The following is a 23871-nucleotide window of genomic DNA, read 5'->3' on the forward strand; positions in this document are numbered from 1 at the left end:
TTTTGTGGGTTTTTTTCTTTTGGGGTTGTGGAGTTTTTGTGGGGTTTTTTTGGTGGGTTTTTTGGGGGCTTTTTTTTTTCCCCCAGAACTGTGAAGAACTTTATCAACAAATTGGAAATTCAGAGAAATGTGCAGTTATAATTTTCCCCATAAAGTTTTTTTATTTGCCACATTTTGACTGAGAAAAAAGTAACAAGTTGGGGCAGAGCGAATTAGCATGGCTCCCGCTGTTGACTGTGACATCCTTTATATACAACTTGCTAAAAACCCTTGGTGTTCAATTCCCTTCTATCAGAGACGATCTTCCCAGCTTAAGAGTGTGTCCTTCCTTTCGAGCCACAAACAACTTCTGCACATCCAAGCATCTTCCTCCCTTGTGCCCTTTGTATAGACAAGAATGAATTGTAGATAGAACTGTTTCTCAGACAAGAGACTTGAAGCGGCTGAATGCAGCAAACCCTGGACACTGAGACAGGCAAATGTGCGGTTTCACCCCAAAGTGACAGCAGCACAGGAGTTGCACCAGGGCTTTCTACATCCTTGGTGAGTGGCTAGAAAGACATCAATTTAGAATGTAATTTGCTTCTGATTTCCTTCTAGAAAACCTAAATGAAAACTTCCTTGTTGAGAAAAACTTCAAGTTTTACATTTATCTTGAATCAAAAGCATTTTTCCTTCCCAATTTTTTTAATTCATCTACCAAGACAACAGAGTCCATTATGCATGCACCCTTACACCCAGCCCTTGCACCCAGACGGCCAGAGTCACCTCTTCATTTCCACCGCATTGAGTTCTCAGTCTCCATTCATTCAGTGTACAGAAGAAGGCATTTGTAACAGAAATTGTTAATGTTTCTAGAAAATAAAATCATATTCTAGAATTACTGCTCTCATTTGTGACCTCTCAAATCCTCACAAACCAGGTGAGCCTGGTTAATGACTAAAATGCGAACACCTGCTTATCCCCCTCCAAAAAATGGATTAATAAAGCTGAAATTACACAGTTAATGGCATGGATAGTCTACCACAAAAGCGTGATCAGAGTTTAGACCATTAGAGCTCGCCCTATTTTAATGATACTAAATAAATTACTATTTCCTCAGCTAACTTAAGCCACCTATGATTTCATAAACAATAACACCACAGATACATTACCAAATTTTTGAAAGAAAAAATAAATTCAGTAAAGAAAGAAATACAGTCTTTTATGTGTAACCACATAATATTCTGCACTCTGACATAAATCTGAAAAAGACAAAATTATCTGTAACTATATAAATAAGTTCTAGCCAAAGCAGGAAAGCTGCAGAACTGACAAGGAAGATCTTACTGCTGCACAATGCCTTCTAAGCAGCATGTTGTACAGTTTTTATGTGAAAATGAGGAGAATGCATGAATTATTTAAGAACTTGCCCATTTGTTACCCAAAACTACTTTGTCACGTAAATGAGCAGAGCTTTGAAATTTCCCAGAAAAAAGCACGTCCCAGGAATTTGGTCCAAGATCAATTCTTCATTGTTCAGATTATTCGCATTAAAAGTTTCCAGAGTACTAAACCAGTAACTTGATTATCACAACAGTGACTTCTTATGAAAAAAAAGTACAGCTCCCTTGAAACATGTAAATCACTGTCTTCCTATAACACTTCAAATCACAGAGTTCACATTATACCAGGCCTCTGACAGAGCAACTAATAAAAGAATAATTAACTCTGAAGGCTGCAATACAGCCTTAATGGTCAGTTTGGCAGACACATCTGATATTTAAACTGGTCACCAGTACAAACCACAGCACAATCTCTGATTTTAGTAGCATTCTTTAGGATCCAAATGGACTCAGGCAGCTGAGACAAAGCAGCAGGACTTAGCAGAGAAGGAGAGAGAGCAAATTCTGGGCTCTGAACAGTGCTGTTATTTTGCTGTGATATTTGATATTAAATTAATCAAATGTGTATAATTTCAGTATGGAACCGCAGACAAGGATGAATCAAGCTTCATTCTCTGAAACCAAATAGTTTAAAATCGAATCATACAAAGTATCTGTAATCTCCTCTTAATTCAAACTGGATCATTTTAAGGAATATTTATTCATTCATTCTTAAAGAGTCCTGCTTTTTTATCTTCTCATTTTAGGCAGAGAGCTGACATCAACATCCACATGATGGAAATCACGAGCTCCAGCACATGCTTAATTTAAGGCTCATCCACAGTTCCAAAATACTTCTGAGACATGCATTTCAGTGCCTTACCAAACGAGGTCTGCTTAGATTTATGCCAAATCATAACTGTATATTAAAATAAACATTTCTTCAAAACCAGACAGAGCTGTAACTCCCCATGGCCTAATCCCATCAGAATAATTCAAACCATGTCTAACTCTTGAATAACACAAAGCATTTGAAAAAGAGCATTACTTAACCAAAAAACTTCATGATTTAAGAAGTATTCAGTTCTGAAGGTTTATGGCAAATTGAGAATTTGAAAATGTTGGACTTAAAATAATAAAGTAATTAACTGAAAGCACATATTTAATTATAGCTATTGGAAGAGGTAACTATAGTTACTAGGGAAACTAATTTTGAGACAAAGAATTATGTGACATATATAATTATAAGAATAAAAATAATGAGTATATATTAACTGGAAGAATATATCAATCCTGAGAGCTAAATTTAAACATTTTTTTTAACCAAGCCAATCTATACATTCTTAGACTTTAACACAATACCCACCTTAGAACACATGTGTAGAAACCACTGTCTTGCAACTCAACTGAATGAAACCATATTGAATCTTCATCCTTGCTCATCCTAACTTCAGAAAATATAATGGGCTCTTCTAAATCTCCTTTGTTTTTGTACCACATAAGCCTAAGACCTGTGCTTTGGGCCATGCTATAATTAGTTCTGATATAGCTGTAGAAAAGGGCACATTTCACTCGGACTGGTTCACCTGCCAAAGCCATGTATGTCTTGAGATCCACTGACCAGTCAATGCAACCATCAACTGAAAGCAAAACAATAATAAAGAAATATTAGAATCAGATATATTTTTTCAAGATAGTGAAAGGCAGCTTGTGAAATGCAATGCAATTAATTAAAAGAAAAGAACCTTTGGTCTACATCAATGTGAAAAACCTGAAGCAGCTTTAAGAGTCTTATTAAATTAGCAATTAAAGGATTTTATACACCTTTTTTAGTTACACATAAATGCAATAAACAGTGCACACTGGGCCTAGTCAATTCCATTTCTTCAGAATATCATTAGTTTCGTCCCCAGAACACTAATTCTTTCATAAATACACCAAGTGTTTTCACCTTAACTACTTGCTCCTGTAGACCAATTTTGAATTTTTTAATTCTTTGTTGGAGGAAAATGTACATTGGCATCTGATCCCTTAAAATAATCTTATCCCTTAAAACTTTTTCATCCATCTCGGCTAATTATGTTATGTAAAAAAAAAAAAACAGATGCAACATTTATAATTTTCTTTTCAAGACAGTTTCATATAGCGCTTTTTTTTTTATCACAGTCTACTCAGATTGTAGAGACAGGTATTATACACAACAGGATACTATCAGAACATGCTAGCTATGCAATCAAGCTTTTACAGGAATTGTACAAATATGAAAAGAGATCTTTTGATGTTCTGTTCAGCAAAAACTTTAAAAGTTAATTTATCTCAGCCAGTTTAATAAAAAGATTACTTCTCCTACAATTTTTTTCTCCCATTATTTTAAATCATCTTCGTTACAATATAATCCTAGTGCATGCATACGGATCAACATGTAACTCCCCCTCACAGATCAGCAGACTTTTTAATTCAATTATTTTTATCGCTGGAAAACTCTAAGCCTGAAAATCAACCAAGAATATAACCAAAGAAAAAGACTGTCAAGGCAGATCCATCAATGGCAAATACACCACCTGCAATTATTAGACTTGATGAAGTATATAGGGTTTAGAATTTACTGATTGTATCCAGCTACATCTAAGTGGAACATCTTTACCCTTGATGCAGCTACCTCAAATTCAACCAAGTAAAGTTCGAGTTGCCTCTTCTGCATTTACAGTATCAATTCTGAAGCTCTAAGTGTTGATGTCCTCATACACTCTGCATTTCATATACACCTTGAATAGCATTCACTAAGTGATTTTTTTAAATTTCCTTCCTAAACAAATGTAGTGAGCCAAAATTTCTAGACATGGTAGTGTATCAGAGTCTTTTACTGCCTTTAAATTATATCTACTATTTTTTCAGGCTTCTCTTGAATCCTTCAAAATTAACCATGATAAATGGAAAGTTTTAATTTTCCCATTGCAGTAAATCAGCTTTAATTGTACTGCAACAACCTGAACCATGCAACCGAACCAGATTTTAAACTTGTTGCCACTGACCACTTTCATACCTTTCTAATACATAAACTTCCATATAACATCTTGTTGTCAAACAAACATAGGCTCATGAGGGAAGGGAAAGCCATTACTCGAAACTATATTTCTAATGTATCTACTGTCATGAAGGTACAGACAGGCGAAGGGAGATGGTACGATACCACCACCCCAAGCGGTGTGGATCTGGCGACCTCCTCCTGCCACCCACCCAGAGGCAGACGGCAAACACAGCAGCAGGTTGTGTCAACTGGCTTCTGACTTTCAACAGAACCAAAACATCCACTGAAGTACACACAGCTTGGTTAATTTTTTGTTTGCATTCTATTTTGCTGAAAACATCCTGCTGATTTAATTAAAATTTATTGCTTCTTTTAACAGCTACTGTTAATGACACAAACTGAAAGGCCAGCAGCAATTTACTGGCTTTCTTCACTGCTGCAGCATCCTTTCTTCCTCTGTGTTCTCCCTCCCATGGCTTCACGCCACAGAGACAGGACAAGTTTGGATAATCATTACTTAAAAAATCATGTATTTGCTGTCCATGCTCCCCTCCAGATTATAACATCCACCACCATGGCCAAAGCCACATACTGTAACTCAGACATTCTCTTGCCAGGGCCTCACAAACAGGACATTCACCTCTCTGCAATGATGTTATACAGACATGGGCAACCAGCAGCAGAGCTGGAAAAAGAACCCAATTCTCCCAGCCCTACAAGGCCATCCAACCCACTTTGACATTAACACCTGGTTCTGACATCATATATTATTTTATATAGGTGGGCTTTGAGGGGCTTTTACATCAAGCAGCTACCAACACTTCATACAGAGCTTCCTAAAAAAAGGCTCTGTGCTTTTTTTAAGCCATGCTCTTTAGGCTGGTGTGAGTTTACAATTAAGGAGCAGTGCAGAGCTTACGCCTGCAACACTGAACTCTCCAGATGGCTTATCCCCGTTGTTCTCCAGGACATACAGGTATTTCTCAAAGGCACCTTCCTCCTGTGCTTCAGCAAAATCACAACAGTCTAAGCAGGGGCATAAGCCAAAATGAATAGGGATGCCCAGAACTAGAATTTAGATCCAAACCAATTCAGCCGATCTAATTAATTCTGTCAATCTTCTGACAATCTAATCCTGGCATGTCATCTAATGCTTTTGAACCTGTGCTGGTTCAGCAAAGTTAAACCACAGTAAAGAATAACTGACATTCCAACACACATGGGAAGCTTGTGGGTCAAGCAGAACGGTGCCAGTTTTTTGTTTATTTCATAGAGCAGACACATTAGGAAAGAGCTACAGAGTTAGGGTACTGACTCAATACTGAAATCTAGCTATGGAAGCTGAAAATGCCTCTGCTTCCAATAAAATTTTCTCCCACAGCCACACCAAAACAACTTGTCAAAGCACAGCTCACACGAACACTAAGCATCCTCCAGTGTTACTTCAGTCCACCTAATCTTCCACTTGCATTTGAAAATTTCTTTCCCTTCTAGTGTGTAATTTTCTACTATTTTCTTTTTCCAAATTACAACTGCTGGAGTATATAAAGCACAGTGGAATAGATAAAATACATTTGAATGGTAATTTACAGTGAAGTCATTAGAGTGGCTAAACCCCACCTCCAGCAGCCGGCAGTGGAGAGTGAAGCTGTGGGGCCAGTCACCCCTGACCATGGCCAGCACTCTGCTGGAGGTACCGGCATGGTGCCTGGACCCCAGCACAGCACCTGCACCTCAAAAGAGGAAAAGAGAGAAAAGGAGATTCACGGTACAGGACCATTTTCCCATTTACAGTATCCCAAATGCAGAATTTCAGCAGCTAGTGCAAGGCTTGACCCCAAACCGCAGCGAGGGGAGCATACAGGGAAGGTGCAGGCAGGCTGCCTGTGCCATTGCCCCTGCCTGCACTGCTACCCTCCCTGCATCACCTCAGTCCCCAAGGTGGTGGTTATGGAGAGGAGGGTACATGGGCAACAGAGTAACCATTCGTTATTGGGTTGATGACATCTGCGGAGGGGAGAAGTTTCACCGGGCGCCTTGGCTAAATCTGAATTATTGTACAAAGACTCATCAAACAGGAGATGACTTTTTCCCCTTGCTCTTTTTTTCTTGTTAAATACACAGTCAAGAATGTTTCCTCCTATGAAGCTGTAGAGGCTAAAATCTAGGTCAGGCTCCCCGTGCTCACATGGAAGCTGGAATTTTTCCTCTTGCTGTGCTGTCAGTCACTGGAGCGTGAGCTTTGTTAGATTCGTTTGGAGTATTCTCCAAGCTGTCATTACAACTGACTGGAGCTGCTTAGGTGGAGTTTAGCACTCCCATTACCCAGAACAAAGTTTGCTGTCATTTTTGTTGGCATGGCTCTCAATATGTGATATGATCAGGGTGGTAAGAAGAGAAAAATAATGGATTAGAGAGAGGCACTTATTATATAATCAATGTATATACATCTTTTCTCTACTCAATAATCAGCTAATCCTTAATAAGTGCTTGATCTAAAACCCATTCGATTACATCCTATTCTATGGCAGGTGTACTTCAGACACTTTCAAGAAGATACACCTATTTGAAATATTTTCTAAATTTGGAGCATTGAGAGGATATGGAAAACATTGCCCCATTTTCAGCTCATCTTCTTACGGAAAAAGCGGTTTGCCTGTGTATCTGTCAGTCCCCGGACCCCACTGGCATTTCTTCTGACTACATTCAATCCTATTTTTGTAGAACATGAAAGTGTTCAGGTACACAAAAGCCCTCCATGGGTGCAGGAGGGTCCCTGCAGGCAGGGAAACACAGCAGCAATTCACCATGGTGAGGCCCCACTGGGCCCATCCCCAGTATCTATCCAGCTTAATGCAACCTCAGGAGATACTGAATTGAAAATGAAGGTTTCAAAATTATGAAGCAAATTACAGATTAAGTTGGCTGACAATAAGTTAATGTACTTTTATGTTAGCAGTCACCGAGAGTGTGTACTGCATCTCCTTCCCTGTTTCCTGATAATTTCCCATTATTCTTACTTTAAATAAATCTAGTTGTCTAGGGAGTCTAGATGCATTTTAACATGAACCATAATAATTTATGAGCAATTATAGAAGAGCATGTACACAGTCTCCAAGTAATTTGTCTTTCTGCTTGCTGTCATATAAATAATTTTTTGCATTGCGAATCTGCCTGTAATAATTTTTGTAGGGATCTGTCACCTACACCAATTTATATCATGGCATTGTTGAACATGTTTGCCTACCTTGTTACCTGAAAATCTCATTTGAAATGGAAATAATCTACAAATAAATAATTATTAAAAAAAAAATACACTAGCTAATATATTAAATCTACTGCTCCACAAAGCAAGCAATGCTTGTGACTGTAAATACGTAATCAGAAAAAGAAACAACAACCATTCCTCTGATACAGGAGTTCTGGTTTTATTTATTGTTAGCCACAGAACAAGAGTCCAGGAACTGACACCCATCATGCTTGGGACTGCAGAGACATAGCAATGGTAGATGCACTCCATTAAGGAAGTCCAAAAAGGGATGCAAATTTTTTACTCTTAAAGGCGAGAAATCAGTTACAGCCCATGAATTTTCATCAAGTTGGTATTTTCAGATCTTGATGGTGCAGCAAAGGGAGCACACCCTACCTTTGAACAAACCCAATAATGCCTTTAATAGCGCTGGCAGGACATCACCTTCACAAAAGGGCAGGGTGTTAGATCAGGCTCACCGTACATAATCGGTTTCATGTCTCTGGCTTTCTGGCTGTGCTATGCTATTTCTGCCACGGTGCTTGCAGACCTCTGCCAGTATCTCACCACAGCCCAGTGCTATCATATGAGACCTGTCTGCCAGCTGAGCCCAGCACATGGTCCCCACCCACCCAGCCTCCTCCCAGAGCCCTTCTCTGCTCCTCTCACAAGCCAAGGTGGGGAGCTGAGCTGCCTAAAAACTGACAGCGACCACCACCTCCCATCCCAGTCTGTGATTCTTTAAACACTCCAATACTCAGAGACACATCTAGTGGTCAGAGAACACCTTTCAAACAAAGCAATGTACTGTCCGCTCTGTGCACAATTCAATCATGGGTGTCACTTCCAAAGCAAGGCAAGATCTCTGCTTGTAGAGTTCCCTCAGCTTAGCTGGACGGTCAAAGGACAATCTTGTAACAATTAATAAGAACCCACTCTACCAAAAGACACCTGAGCAGGTATCTCTGACATGTAGAGCAAGTTGCCCCATTTTACAGGGGAGAGGGAGAAGCCTGCGCTAGTGGTACTTCAGAAGGGAGTGGAGGGTGGCCTCCTCCAAGAGCCATCTCAAACAGCAAGCAGGGAGGAAAGAAGGAAGTCCAGGTAACGTGTCTGTGATGTTTCTTTCCGGTGAGCTACAATTTCACCCTTCTTTGAGCCAAGTGAACACTAGTTTTTGACCATGCTCATATTTTAAACTGCATTTTAGAAAAAAATCAAATAGTTGTCCCCTGAGAGATACGCTAAATCAAGAAAATGTATGTTAGAGATGAAGATCACTTAGAAAACCTCCTTTGATCTTGAGAAAAAGAACAACAAGTTTATCATGATTCAAGCTGGGTGAATTTTGCAATAGATCTCCTGCTACCCTGTTAACAACTTTAACTGAATAATTCATTCCTATCACAGTAACATGAAGAGTCAGCGATCATCAACCAGGACTATTTTGCAGTAGAAATACAACATCTAAGAAGACGATCATGCACAGACTTCATAGTTTTTCTACTGCTCTGATCTCCATCTCCAGAATGCTTTCTAGCAAGATTTAGACCATTGAAACTCACTGGCAAAAAAGTTTGGGAATTTCAAGATGTGTAAAAGTGTAAATATTCCAAAATTCCTAAATTAAATATTGGTAAGTGCAAAAAAAACTTCATTAGATTTAGCAACACACAAATATTTCCCAAATCTGTCCCGTAAATTAGTAAAAATGCATTTACTTATACACTGGTTGATTTTTTTCCAAATTTTTATCAAAGCTTCAAAGTTCTATAAAATGGGCTGAAAGGTTTTTAAGACTTGTATGTGCTTCTTGGGTTTGACCAGCTTTTCTTATGAATCACAGCTAAGCAACCCAACTCAAATGTCAAATATTCCAGTCGAACACTTAATTTCCTTTGAGGTCAAACAAACTGTAAATGTATACTGCCAGAGGTCCAAATAACAACAGATTGCTCTGACCTGACTTACATATGCATATAAAGCCAGAAGCATCTTAGTCTTACATTGAAAATGCAAAAGAAAGGACATATTAGTAGATCACCAATCTGCAAAACTCTCCAGGGAGAGAAAAAAAGCAGCTTGGATCCTGAACAAATTCTCAGCTTCCAGAAGCTCTGTCAGTAGGAAAAAAAAAGGCGTCAGTAGAAGTTACTGGGCAGGGACACTTCATCCTGCAGTACATGTCAGAGCCAGATTTTCAGGTGGCACCTTGTCACAGGGATCCTCAGGAATACTTGCTGATGGAGGGAAGAGCAAGTCACAGCTGGCAGGTTAGATTTTGCTGGTAATGGGGAGCTCTGAAACACATTCTGTGATGGAAAGGAAATCTCTGGTCTCATCACGTTCTTTGGTACCTCTTCCAAGTCAGATGTTCCTGAATTGAAGTGCCCTTCCAAAGCTGTGCTCTTTGTTTCAAGCGGATTGCTCTGCTGAGCACAGAGAAAGGCAAGAGGAGGGCACCAAAGCAACTGTTTAAAATGCAGCATATTTACCCTAAAAATGAGTGTTTGGTGACCTTGATTTCCTAATCACTTTAGTGTCTGGCAGGTTTTTAGAGAGTCTGTGTTGAAGTAAACAGAAACCGCAACTTATAAAGTGGTTTAGTTTTAAATATTCAGTGTAATGCCTTGATTCTCCGTGGCTGTCACCACGTTAGAAAACAATGTAAAAGGCACCTTGAAAATTAACAGCAATAGAGCCAAGACATGAACAATAAAGGAATCCTACTTCATGGCTTTATGCTTTCATACATTTTGTGAAGCCCCAGACATGGGTTCAAGGAATGAGCCCCAGCCAGTCCTGCCTTCTCGCTCCCTCCTGCACTGCGGTGGGCAGATTTGGAAGAGTTGTGAGAAAGTTCATCTACAAAGCTCCTGCCTCTGCCCAGCCTCCACCTTTGCTCCCACAGAAATAAAGCCAAGTGGGTGATCCACAGTGAATAAGTCATCCAAACAGTTAAACCTCTTTTCTTGTTTGTGGATTTATAAATGAATCCCTTCAAAGTTTCTTCAAAGTCAGCTGTGAAATAACGTCATTAAATTAGCACATCTCCCCTTCTAGTTTTTCCCAGTAGCAAGGGAACTTTATTATAGATAGGAAGTGTTTTGCTCTAGATTAGAGTGGCCGGATCAGCTGATCAACATGACATTACTTCTTCATAAGTAACAAAACTTTACTGTAAATACTAGAATTTAAGTTCTATAAACAAACAACTCAGGCACCCAACTACTCTGTGCAAACACAGGTATGAATCCAACAAACTGTAAAAATTAGCTGTTTACCCAGCTCTGAAACCCATCACTATTTTTTTTTCACATAACACCCACAAAATCTAGTAAATAAAAATACTTCCACTTTCTAAGCTCCAGAATGGGGGCAAATATTTTTTTCTAACATCTTCTACAATTAATATTACCACTTTTACTAGCTCTTTGGATTCCTGATGAGGTCAGTGAATGACGGAAAAGCACAAAGAGACATTTCCCAGCATCTCTGATACTTTATTGGTGCACAGAACTACCTTTAGACAAATAAGATGCAAACCAAGAGGAATCAGTATCTAAAAAAAGGGATAATAATAACTGATTTCAATTACAAGTAAAACAGACTGAAATTATTCCATTGCATTTATAAATGAAAAAATTATCCAAAGAAGATTTTGGGTAAGGAGCAACACACCGGAAATACATTGTATACCTGAAGGCACAGGCAATTAATATTTTAAGTGGTGTTGATGATACACGAGCTTTTTAAGGACAGTCTCTGAGATGGTTTTAAAATTCTCCAGCCAACCACATTAATCCACGGAGACATTCACACACTTCTGTTTTCAAGTCTTTAGTACCACAAAACTTTGGAAATAAAACTGAATTCATTTCAATAATTGATGAGTCTCTTTTCATCAGTCCCTCTGAAAAAAGCTACTGAAGGTAAAGTAAAATGAAACTAGATCCCAGGTCAGGTAGTTGCAGTCTCAAGTAATCACACAATTAGGAAACTCTATATCCACTGCTTGTTATTCCCAGCAGGGAATTGTAGGAAAGAGCTGTGAATAACAAGAGTATAAAATTAAAGAGAACGAAACTCTATTAATTTTCTGGTCCTAGTGGGGCAGAGGGACTGGTGTACATGACTATTTTATTTTTCATCTGTTTTTCAAGTATGTGGACAGTTGGAATTGGATTATCTGCTTTGAGGGCACAGTCCTCTTGAGTTTGGATTAGGTTAGGAAGACAGACTCCCTGTTGAATATATGGGGCTAAATTCTTCTACTGCCTGCAGAGGGGAATCCTTGAGTGACACAGGTCTGCTGCAAGGCCTCTTATTCCATCTCACCTGTTACAAAGGAAGAGTGCTTTGCAGAGGAGAGCAAGGAGACTATCAGAAGAGTGTAGGAATAGTACCGTACCACAAGAGAAATGCAGGACTCGGCCATTCCTGTGGATGAGCTACATGGTATTTGTGCAAGGTTTAAGCAATTATTCACTGGGACACCTCAGCAGGGACACTGCGGTAGTCCAAATTCCCCAGTTACCACGGGCAACTCATGCGTGACCAATGTGCCTGCACAGCCACCCATGCCATCATGGCAGGCCTTTGAGCAGAAGCCCAGACTCTGGACCTCTAGAAACCTTTTCCAGCATATCTGACTGAAATTATTTTGTCCTACCACCAACACAGCCCTTGGTGGTCACAATCTGCAGACAAATAAAGTGAGCCTTCCTCACCAGTGTCCACATCTGGCTGCGCACACTCCCTACTCACTAATCATTGATTCTCTAGCTTACAAAGATGCAGTCAGCCCACCAGAGGATTACCAAATACTTTACAAAACTAGCTCCCCATCATAAAACACATGTTTTGGGCTTTGGACATTTGCAAACTGCTTCATGAAGGAACACACTGCAACGTTGAAAACAAAAAAGAAAAGAGAGAATGCTCATGAATAGAAAGGAACAAGTCAAGTTAATCTGAATTTACTTGCAACAAATAACCAGCTTTGCTCATTTGCTTTGTCTCTACACATTCACCTTTAGACATCTAGACATACTTTCCATTTTACAATTGCTATGCCATTCCTCTGCTTCTCTGGCACACAAAATTTCAGCTGCAGTGAGCCAATTACCATTTCTACTTGCATGACAGGTGGACCTCTGTTTGAAAAGGCTGTGACCCATGCTCTAACCTAGGTTGGAATTCCTTCTCTCATTTTAATTCATTAGCTGTACATATGCAGCAGAATTTAAATAGGAAAGTCTCCTCTCTGCAGAAGACACACAACTTCATTTCAGTAAAATGAACACTCACAAATCAAAACAATATTTGCTTTTATAGGACAACCATGAATAGAAATGTTAGATGGTTATTCGATTAAAATGTTTCGGTAACTGATGAATTACAAAGTGCTTTCAAAATGAGACATTTTTAAACAGTAAATGCAGTTAAGACTTTTGTTTCTACTTAAAATAAACATATTTACCCTTATTGCAAGCTATTATAATTACATGTAAGAAAGAAAAATGAAAGATTATAGAAAAATGAACCATTGCAAGAGCTACCTGTGTTACAGATGAGTCTCTGTAGGTAAAGCAGCAAGGCTAAAGGAGTGCTGTGCTCCATAACACAGCGTTGCACATTTGTTTAGGTACACCTTTACATACAGGTTTTCTAAAACCTGCTTGTCACAACATCCTGCACACCGCATCCCCCGGCAGCTCCACACACCCCAGGAATGTATCTCCAGCGAAAACAAAGGCCACGGTTATGGACCACGTGCACTTTCATTTCTCAAACCCAGCCTGTGAAAGGGGGCTGTGATGGCAGTCTCCCCTGTCTGACAGATCCCCAGAAATCCCAACACGCTTCCAGATCGGTTGTGAGCAGTGGCGCTCCACACGCTACTGTCACCAGCACCGCGACTCCTCTCGGTCCCCTCTCAGGCTCTGTTCCCAGCCCTGGTGACAGCCCATTTTGTCATCAGCAGCACTGCAGCTCCCACATGGGCACATTCCCAGGGATTTCATCTGCTTTCTAGCCCTTACCCCAAGTCCTGACCCAGAAGACTCAGACCAGGGCCAATAGCTGACTGAAACTCCACAGAAACCAGCACTGCCTCGAGCTGATGCAGAGCAGCAACTATTTTTCTTTAAGTAAGAAACATTGTAAAGCAGACAGGCCCCAAAACAGCCCAGTTTACAGCCCTTCCCTCATGCTTCCCTGTAACTTCATGAGCCAGAAACTGGTGGCAGGAACATTTCATCTATTAGTAAGCAAAAGCGAATTACTGCGAATACTTCATTACTAATACATCATTTGCTCAGAACACCACAAAACAAACAGGTCTGTGATTTATTCATGGGCCTCCTGTCATCCTCAACAGCCCCAACTCACTCTGCAAAACATGGAGTGTCCCGTGTTTCCTCAAACAGCACCCGAGACGGGGAGGGGAAGGTGGAGAGGTGCTTGAGCTCCAGGCTGAGGCCAGGCAAAGATGGAGTTGGGATCCAGGACGCAGGAAGGGAGTGGGAGAACCCTTGGCACCTGAGGTCCTCCAGCGGAGACACCACCCTGCAGCCCCACCATCCATCAGTACATCATTATTAAACCATCACAGCTCAACATTAAAAAAAGACTCTGAAAAATCATCATAAAAGCCTCCACCTGAGCTACTGATGAACCAGAAAAATTACAGAACTGGAGTAACTCACAGTGACTAGGGAAGACAGGACAGAAATAGGAAGCTGGATAACTTTTTCTTCCATCCATTTCCTTCACCAAGAGGGTGCTCATTTCCAAGCCTGGCTGCAGTTATCTCAATGAGTTTGAGGAGCTACAAGTGCTCAGTGCCCTGAGGACTTCTATCCCTGCCCGGGCCAAGCTGGCTGTTCCTGTTCCTCTTGGGGGTTCAGGGATGGCTCCTGGTTCCCAGCTCAGGGCTACGGCTCTCCTGCTCCTCAGTTCCCCATCCCTCCCTCACCACCCCTGCTAAATGCAAGCTGAATTTAGCAAATAGTTTTCAGTGAGGAAGATAAAGATAGGAGGATTAATTTTTACAGTGTTGTGAGTGGATGCATTCCCAATTAAAAATGTTCCACTTAATTCAACCCAGTCAATTTCATTATTATTTTGACTTTATTTTTTCAGTTTGGATAACAGAAGTGTCATCTGTCCAGCTCTACATCTGAAGAAAGAGGAAAGTGACTCTTCCCAGCCGGACGGGAAAAAGCACACAGGAGGTTTGTGTGACCTCAGGGTAGGGATTCTGGGCTACAGACAGGGATGTGAAGTGAGATCTCTGACAGTATAGCACAAGTTCCTGGGGCACAAAAAGAAAGCACTTTGAATCAGCCCTCATCAAGTTTAAAGCAGAATTTGATGGCAACAAATCAGCCTTGTTTTCATAAGATACAAGGTCCAGCCTTAGAGGTGTTGATGCCGCTCAGCTCCCAAGGAGGCCAGCACACCCTATACAACCTCTGCACCCTACAGCACTGGGTGCTGATACTCCTGTGAGCACACCCCTTTTTGGGAAAAGGGTAAAACAGAGAGAGACTGTGTTAGAACCAAGGGTATGAATCAGAAATAAAGAGATGCAGACATCACACATACTATATTAAAGGAATTGCTGATTGATGATAAGATTCTCCTAAGCCATTACAAATCTCATTTTAATCTCTCTAAAGACTCATCCGATTTTACATAATTGAAAATAACTACTGCTTGTAATGTGTTAGTTTTGATGTGCAGTGAATAACATGGTGCCGGAACCCTTCCAGCCAGCCACTACTTTGAAAAGCTGTGCTAAGTTTTCAATCTCCAGACTTCCCAGGGCTGCATAAACCTTCACAAAACAATATTTTGCTATTGCTTAGTATTAAATATTTCAAAGTATGTCATCAAAATGATGGGGTTTTTCCCTCTTCCTTGCGACTGATTAGTGTATCTTCAGTAAGAAAGATAAGCAAATACAACCTCATTAACGAGCTCCAAACTTGAGATAACAAAAAGCATCACTATGAACACAGTTGCTGTTAGACTGCTTCTCTGCGTAGCAGCTTCCCGTTAGGAGACAAATCTACTCAGCAGGCATAAAGGACCCTGAACTTCTTTGCTTCTATTTGCATATATTCAGAAAGAGCCTTGGCACTCTAGAGAGCACAGATAAAACACTTGAAGGATGGGAGGAATGACAGCAGTGTCCCAGTAGACCCAAACCAACAGGCATGGACAGGGGGGACTGGGACTACAACCTTGAGCCTCAAGAACATTCACAAACTTTCACTGCACATACATGTATATAAATCAAAAGAACACGGTGCAGCAAAGAGTGACTTTCAACCTGGTTTTGCAAACTTTACATTAATTAGGAAAGGATTTCTCTGATGTCCATGCATCTCCAAACTTTGTACTGGGAAGACCACTTAGTTCTAAATGACAAGTGCAGGCTGCATGCAAAATATTCGGAATTTTTGGCTCCCTAAATTACTGTTAACCCAACATTATTCCTGCCTACCTTGGGTTTTTAAATGGAATTACATGTAGCCTGCAGCTTCAAATCTAAATGAAAAATGTAGCTCCAGCTGAACCTTAGGAAAAAAAAGGCAAAAGTTAATGAGATTTAAATTAGTACCAGCCAAAGCCTTCCCTTAAAGAAAACATTATTGATTTTAAAGAGCTACCTAATGAAAAAGAATGGCACTCATTTAAGACTTTGCAGGAGCTACATTAGAGATTCATTTATAATAATAAATAAGGATGTGCTTTACAGTGCAATGAATCAGCAAAATTTATGTACATATTTTTATGAGTTAACTACACGTTCCTTAAGCCTTTAATCACAGTTCTGGGTGAATTGTTTATGGTACTAAAGAAATTACAGTTTCTAAGGCTCAGACCATCCAAGGTAATTAAGTATCCATTCCTTATAAGAGTTAACACCTACACAACTCTGGGGTTTATAATCTATTCTTCATTTGTGAAATGGAAATGGATACTATTTCCCTTTATTCTTTATTAAGCAAGGTTTCTATTTTAAGTTCAAGTAACTGATTATTGGAAAAATTCTCCTCCTATGAATGCTCTACTTCTTATACAGTAAGTACAAGAAGTATTGCCAGGAGAGGGTATATACCCACATTCTTTGTAAATTCCTTCAATAGGTAGGAAATTTGTCAAGCTGCTGGCTTCCACATATTTCATGCAAACACAATTTTATACAATCACAGGATACTTCATCATATCAGTTCAGGAATATAATATTGCAATCCTATGACATTTAAATATGGAACACTGGTGACTCTGCACAGGTAATTATCTGGTTACACTTCCTCAGCTGACCAAATCCTGTTACTTCTCTGAGAACTACCAAGAAAACAGATGAAGTCCAAGGTTCTCCAAGCAAGTTTCAATTGACTTTTAAAAATAAACTACTTACACCAAAAGTAAGCATGCTCGGAGCCTGTCCAAACAGAATTTCACCTCATAATTAATCAAAGCTCCAGTCAAACCCCATCAGAACAAAAGGAACATTCACTTCACTTGCTGGGAAGTGAAAAGGCTAAAACTTTAAATTCCCTAAGTGGTCAAATTCCCTCTCAGTTCCTGAAACCAAGCTTTCCTGGGGGAACCCCAAGCCCCCAGCCTTGTTCTCCAGCTCCCACACAGGTAGAAGGGTACAGGTAGGTATCTGCTCAGTTTCACTACCCAAGCCATAGAGCTGCTTCGAAGCACATCAGAGGGCTGCCATGGTATGGGCACACTGACTTCATGTGCTATTGATGACACAAGGTAGCGATTAACCTCACAAACTCTAAAGATGAAATGTCTCCCATGTAGAGCAAAACCAGGAAGAAAGGTAACTACAGTTCTCTCAATAAAGCAAGCAACACATTCTTATGTCTCAAACTAAGCTTGTGTATGCCAAGATAACAAAGAACCTGTAAAGGTGCCCCATACAGTAGCAACAAGTACCATAATCCCAGTACAGCACTGTTTTTTCAGTGCAGTTTATCCAGATATCGTTTCACGGGGCAGATAATACTTGTCAAAACGTGTCTGAACTGTTGGATTTCATTTTTACTTTGTTAAAGCAAAAAGATGCATTTATTTTTAATAAAAAACATTCACACACATTAATTTCACTTGCCATAAGTCAGTGCCTTGAAGAGATTCTTTAAACTAACTGAATAAAACTTAATGCACATGTTTTGCAGAACTAAGAATTTATACCTGCCTATTTGTGAGTCATTTATAGATCCCGGACAGACCTCCTCCCCTGCCTTCAACATCCTGCTGCTGTCTACCTTCACACGATTTTGGTCATCTTATGTACATTGTTGTTACAATTCAGAGCAGTACTGCAGCTTTGAATCAAATCCTACTGTTGTCCTCCCTTCCCTCGCTTCAGATCCATCTACAAATTGATCGCAAATACAAAGTTACAGTTATGCCTTGTAACTTTACCGAGTCTCTTTTGAGCTTTGACAGAAGTTTCATGGTCAGGTGAGACCAAAAGTGGGTTTGGTGTATAGAAACTACATTTCAACAGGAGAATATTACCTCAGGGGCTCTGCTGCAGGGACACACACACATGCACTGCCACCCCAAGTGGAGACAAACAGGTCCAAGTCAATGGCTGGTCTTCAGGTATCTCCAAAGCAGACATGAGGTTGGGAGACATTCAATCCGCAGCATCAGCAGAAACCCAGGATTCAAACTGGTTTGAAGCAACCCCCCTAAACCATATACACCATTTAGACGTGGATGCTTCTCCTCAAATCCTTTGTTCTAACAATCTGCTCCTGCTGCACCTAATTATGTGCACAGATCTATCCCAGGGTGCCCCAAGATGGGACTTCCTATTCATTTTGAAAGCGATATGCTTCAGACTTCATGCATTAGAGGAAGAGCTCCCAGAGGCAAGCTAAGTCTCAAACACATAATCTTTGGGATGAACTTTCAGTGGAGTGAAGGAAATTGTAATTGAAGTACATGAGGTTTGTTTTGTACTTCCCTTTCTTTAATTATAAACTAAATTAATAATCAAGAGCATTGTGTTTGTTTTTAACTGTGATATTCCCAAAGGCATGAAAAAAACAAACTGTAATGGCAGGAACTGCATCCCTGAATGGATCTTAAGGGAAATAATTAATATAATATACCTTATCATTGCTTGTTTCTCTGAACTATATCCTTTAGTAATGTTCAATAAAATTCCTTGGAGATCAACACAAGTCAGTCCTTTCTGGCCCACACAAATGTGACCAGAGTACATTGTACATCAGCGAGATGCGCCACGGAAGAATCACAATGTCTGAGGACAATGGAGCGAATGGGAACAGTCACTTCTGTAACCCCAGCTCTGGCCTAGATCTAAGCCGAAGGGACTAAGAATTACCAGTGGACAGCAGGCATCAGCTGGCATTTGGAACCATCCTAAATTGAAGAATAACCTAAGCTAGATCTGAGGGAAGCAATAAACAGCTGTTACTCACCCTGCTGCTACAGTGATTTTCACATCAAAATAAGCCTTAATTTTAAAATGTTTCTCTTGATTTTCTTTTATTCCACTTTATACCACACTGTTTCTTTTCCACATTTTCATAGCTGATGCAGGGTGCACTTTCTGATGTTGTCATGGACCACAGCCCAAGAAACTCTGATTTAGAGCCTCTGGCTTCCAAATCTTTCACGAGTAACAGGCTTCCAACAAGCTTTTTTTTTTTTTTCTCTCCTTTTTTTCTCCTTCCTTGTGTCTCTTCAGGTTGGGGGTTTTTGCATTTTTTAAACCCACACAGTTTAACTAGGTTCATGTGCACTTTGTACACCAGTGAAAACATCAAAATTTGGACATTTGAAGTTTGCCTTCTTCCCCAAGAGCCTTCAGATGAGCGTTTGTTCCATTTATAAACATTCTAACGGGACTTCCTACAAGCACCTTGACCTTTCCTTTCTGCCTGCAGGAGGTTTGCTGCTTTCAGTGCAGGGAGACAACAATGAAAGATACTGTGGCTGTACACCCCCAAGCCTCCCTAGTGGAATGAAGTACAAGAGAGATGGTATTTCCTTGGGGATGGAAAAGATGGTATTCACAAGGAGGTGGCTGGATCATTCAAGCATTCATTATGTCTGTAACTTTACCAAGTCTCTTTTGAGCTTTGACAGAAGTTTCATTGTCAGGTGAGACCAAGCATTGTGCTCTTTAAGCTTCAAGCTGCAAATGCAAGATCTCCTACAGAAAGTTATCTGAAGACAATTTCTTCCAGCTTTGGCAAGGCCAGGCTTTCTCTGGACTTACATTCCCCCAGATGGTGAAGGTTATCTTAGGACAGCCTTCTCAAGGAGACAAAGTCTGCCCATCATTCAGAGGCAAGATTAATATGCTAACAAAATCCCTTGGCCATTAAAGATGCTGTTCCAACTCTGATTTTCTTTTGTTAGAGAAAATGATCTAGTACAGACTTTGTCAAAAGAGCTTTGTTAACACTAACACTTGCAAAACAACTATGCTAATATGACATTTTCCACTTGCTTGTTTTATACTTTTATGCCACTTAGCAATGAACTACAGCAGTTCCCTCCCAACCTCTTAATATTTGGCCATGGGAGTATGTGGGAGGCCACTTTTTTATTACTTTTACTGTGCTAATTTATTGTCATTTATTACTTACATGAAGTACACTTGCCCTTTAAACCGGACTGAATGTGCCATCTGCCCAAATAGCCTTGTTGACACAATGTTGGTTTATTAACAATGCTCATTACACTAGTAAACCTGTACGCTAGAAAAAAAACAAACATATTTGGGGAAGGCTCATTTCTACGCATGCAACATCTCCATGCTCCCATATAAAATATGCCCTGGCAGTCATTTGAACACACAGAGCAGCTGTATCTCTTACTCCTAGTCTCAGCTTAGAAACTTGAACGAAGCTGCAAAGGGGAAGTCCTGGGGAACTCTGGCAGTTAAAGAAACAATATCTTGCTGTGACATTGGAATATTTATGTTTATCAAACAGATAAAAATGGGCTTATCCCCAGGAATGCACAAGCTTGATAAGTAGATAAAAGGAAGTGATAATTATCCCAGTTACCTAAAGGAAACAGAAATATTGAAGTTTCAAGGCAAGAAAACATCTTCACACACAGCAACTCTTTAAAAAAGACACTGTTCAGGCAGTTGCTGATGAATGTACTGGTAGGGAAGGGATGTGAACCGCAGTGCAGAGCTTTCACTGTGTGAGCATCCTGCTCATGGCTTGCTCTGCCTCCAGGTAATAATAAAAAAAAAAAAAATAATCAAAATTAACTCCAGACTGGAATCATCAGCCTTCCACATTATTTTCACCACAGAGTCCAAGAACAGAGGCCATGACTTAGACTTACACCATAAGCATCTCTGCTTAGCCCTGGGCACTGAAGGATCCCCAGACGATGAGAGGCCAATGCCAGAGCCCTCCTCAGAGGAGCTGTGTGCGCTACTCATGCGGCACCTCTCCCAAGCTGTGCCCCACATGCATCACCCTCAATCTCACAGATTGTTCATTTGCTATGTGATGCACTTGCAAACGTACCTGAAAGGGTTGGGGGTTTGGGTGGTTTTTTTCCATCTTGGCTCCCCACTTTCTCCCCACCAGCCTTTTCCATCTATGAATAAGAATATTCTAGGTGAACTTTCAACACCTGAGTCTGCTTCTGGAGACAGCTGGCTACACAAGTCTGCCTATTTGTATCTTTTTAAAAAATACAGAGGAAGAGAGATGCATTTAGATCAGAGGGGCTGGCTGAGGATTTCAAGTGCACTGATTTATCTTTTTTTTAAACAAACAAACAAGAAACTATAGCCAGCCACCTCTGTACCATTTACCTATTTGATTTCATTAAAAGCTATTGTGATTTCTGAATTCAGTTTTTCTTTTCATAAGTTCCTGATTGTATCCATATTATTGTATCCATATTATTTTCTCCCTGGAAAGATCTGGTGATTCCTTAACTTGTAACTCCCTTTCCACTCAGCCCCAGCTTTCACAGAATACATGCCCCAACAGCTCAACAAGGAGATCTTGAGCATTTCTGTTGCTAAAGAGATGCGGTGAGGACTGCATAGGAAAGTGGTAGGACTCAAATACATGGCCCCAAACCACCCTGCAATGGACAGATACCCGTAACATCATCAACAGAAGAGACACTATGCCGTGGGCTGGGCTTCAGCCTCAATGGTGAGCCAGCCTGTACCAAGAGAACAGTGCCGTCACCCACGCATGAGCCAGCAAGGAATTTTTAGTGCCATATGGCTGCATCATGTCGACAGTGATGCTCATTAAGGCGACAGTGTGGCACTTTCTTTTATTCTCTGAACAGACAGAGCCCTAAAATCTCCAGGCTGTCAGTTCAGTAGGAAAGAAGAAACTTACTTGTTTGGCCAATTTCTTCACACTATGTTTTTCATTTGTATATTAAAGCTTTCATCCCCAAACTACATCAAAGGTCAAGCGTCACTGCCTGTCCCTTCAAAAAAAGAGTAACTGGATTCCACCTGTGCCTGCGGTGTATTGTATCCATGAAGTTACAGCTCAAAAAAGGTGGAGATTTTCTACAAGTGCTATAAAAGATCCTTCATAGTACAGCGGAAAAACACTGATCATTTCATGTAACTAGTGGGTGAGCCAGCTGTGTTACAAACCCTACACAGAGCTGGGAGGCTGTGCAGGACTCCAGACAACTGTTCATGGATCCCACAGACTCAAGCTTATGGTTCAGAGCAAAGGTTGCCAAAATTTTACTCGTGGTCACATTGAATAGGTGGCATCTTCCAAGCAGGCTGCTGTATCTCTGCATTTATCATGGTGAAGTGCAAGGGCTGCAAGCCAGGTCATGTGTGACAGCAAGCTATTTGCAAAACTTTGCTTTCATTTGAAAGCAGGAGGAAACCAAATAAGCACCACCAATTGCTCTCACTATCCTATTAAACCACAGCCCCAGCGAGTGTGAAGCGGTGGCTTCCCCCGACTGGCAGCAGTTCCTGACCAGGTCTGCAGGTTCACTACTGCTCACCACGGCTTGCTCCAACCTGCACTGCCCTCCCCTGTGCTTCACAGCAGGCAAGGGGAAAAAAATGAGTCTTTTATAAGAAAATCACTTTTTTAAATGGAAATATATACCTGAAGTGAATCATGACCCAGATTAAAGCTTAACTGCCTTTTTTCACCTTGGCTCAGTTGAAGCATACAACAGTAATCATGTAGTGCCAGGAGCCAGTTTAAAGGGATACACCAATAATGGATTCCAGAATATTATGGTAACTGGCAAGATCTTTACCCCTACTCCTACCTTTTCCACTTTTTTTCTTTGCCCTTCTGCAAGTACCCAAGAGCAGGGACCAGGAGATCATGCCTTCCTAGGATGGGCAGCTGAGGGGCAGGGGGCCCTGGGCAAGTTCCTCTGCAACACGTTTAGGGGGAATGTGAATCTCTGAGCTGTGCAGTGAACCCCACCTGGCAGAGTGCTCTGTCCGTGCTGTGCCCGGCTCCACAGTAGGGCACCACGCAGACAAAAATCCTCCTCAGGAGGACCCATTCTCCCCAAAGACACTTCAGAGGGCCGGTGCTGGCAAACAATCAACCAAACAACCCTCTCTTTGTCTCCTTTCCCGCGGGGCACAGGTATGAGTAGGAGGGCACGCAGCAGGACCTCAAAGCAGCATTAGCACTACAAATGCATGCTGCCTCTTAGCTGACCTGCCCAGGACCTGCTGCAGCGCCCCGGCAGCCTGCGGGCACACACAGCAGCAAGGAAGCTGTATATCCCAAGCAACACCCGGAGGGAAGGAGCAGTCTCAAGGACACATAGATACTGAGCCTTATAAGAGAGAACCAGACTGCGCTCACATGTTTCAGACCCACAGTGCAAGCCGTTGAACGTGCCGCAGCTCTGGCTCAACATGCCCACGCTGCACTGACAAAGAGAAAGCCCAGGACTGCAGCCGAGGTGCTGGGCTGCAGTGGGCCCGGCACCACCTACACCATGTCCCACACACCTCCCCAGCACAGGCCCCACTGAGCAAGTGGGAATGCTGATGCTTCTCCTCCCCAGACACAGCGCATCTCTTTGCAGGGGCTTGATGATTCACAGCTCTGGCGCCGCGCAGCAAGGCTGGTCTTGCGTAGCAGCACTGACCCATGAGCAGCCAGTGGTTACATGGGCTCCTTCTGCTTGCTGAAGCAGAGAAA

The 23871-nt window shown here is 41.1% G+C and overlaps 1 protein-coding gene across 4 annotated transcripts in view; it reads right to left on the bottom strand.

Annotated features, from left to right (window-relative positions):
* Window positions 1-23871, bottom strand: part of IL1RAPL2 (interleukin 1 receptor accessory protein like 2) — a 379033-nt gene that overhangs the window by 184582 nt on the left and 170580 nt on the right. For 3 of the 4 annotated variants that reach the window (XM_030498257.1, XM_030498258.1, XM_030498259.1), the window contains exon 3: window positions 2731-3004. The exons of the other annotated variant lie outside the window; for it this stretch is intronic. In XM_030498257.1, coding sequence (XP_030354117.1) covers window positions 2731-3004 — 274 coding nt within the window. The remainder of the gene's footprint in view (window positions 1-2730; window positions 3005-23871) is intronic. 4 annotated transcript variants of the gene reach the window in all.

Source organism: Strigops habroptila, chromosome 9, assembly GCF_004027225.2.
Source record: "Strigops habroptila isolate Jane chromosome 9, bStrHab1.2.pri, whole genome shotgun sequence".
In the NCBI taxonomy this organism is placed as follows: Eukaryota; Metazoa; Chordata; class Aves; order Psittaciformes; family Psittacidae; genus Strigops; species Strigops habroptila.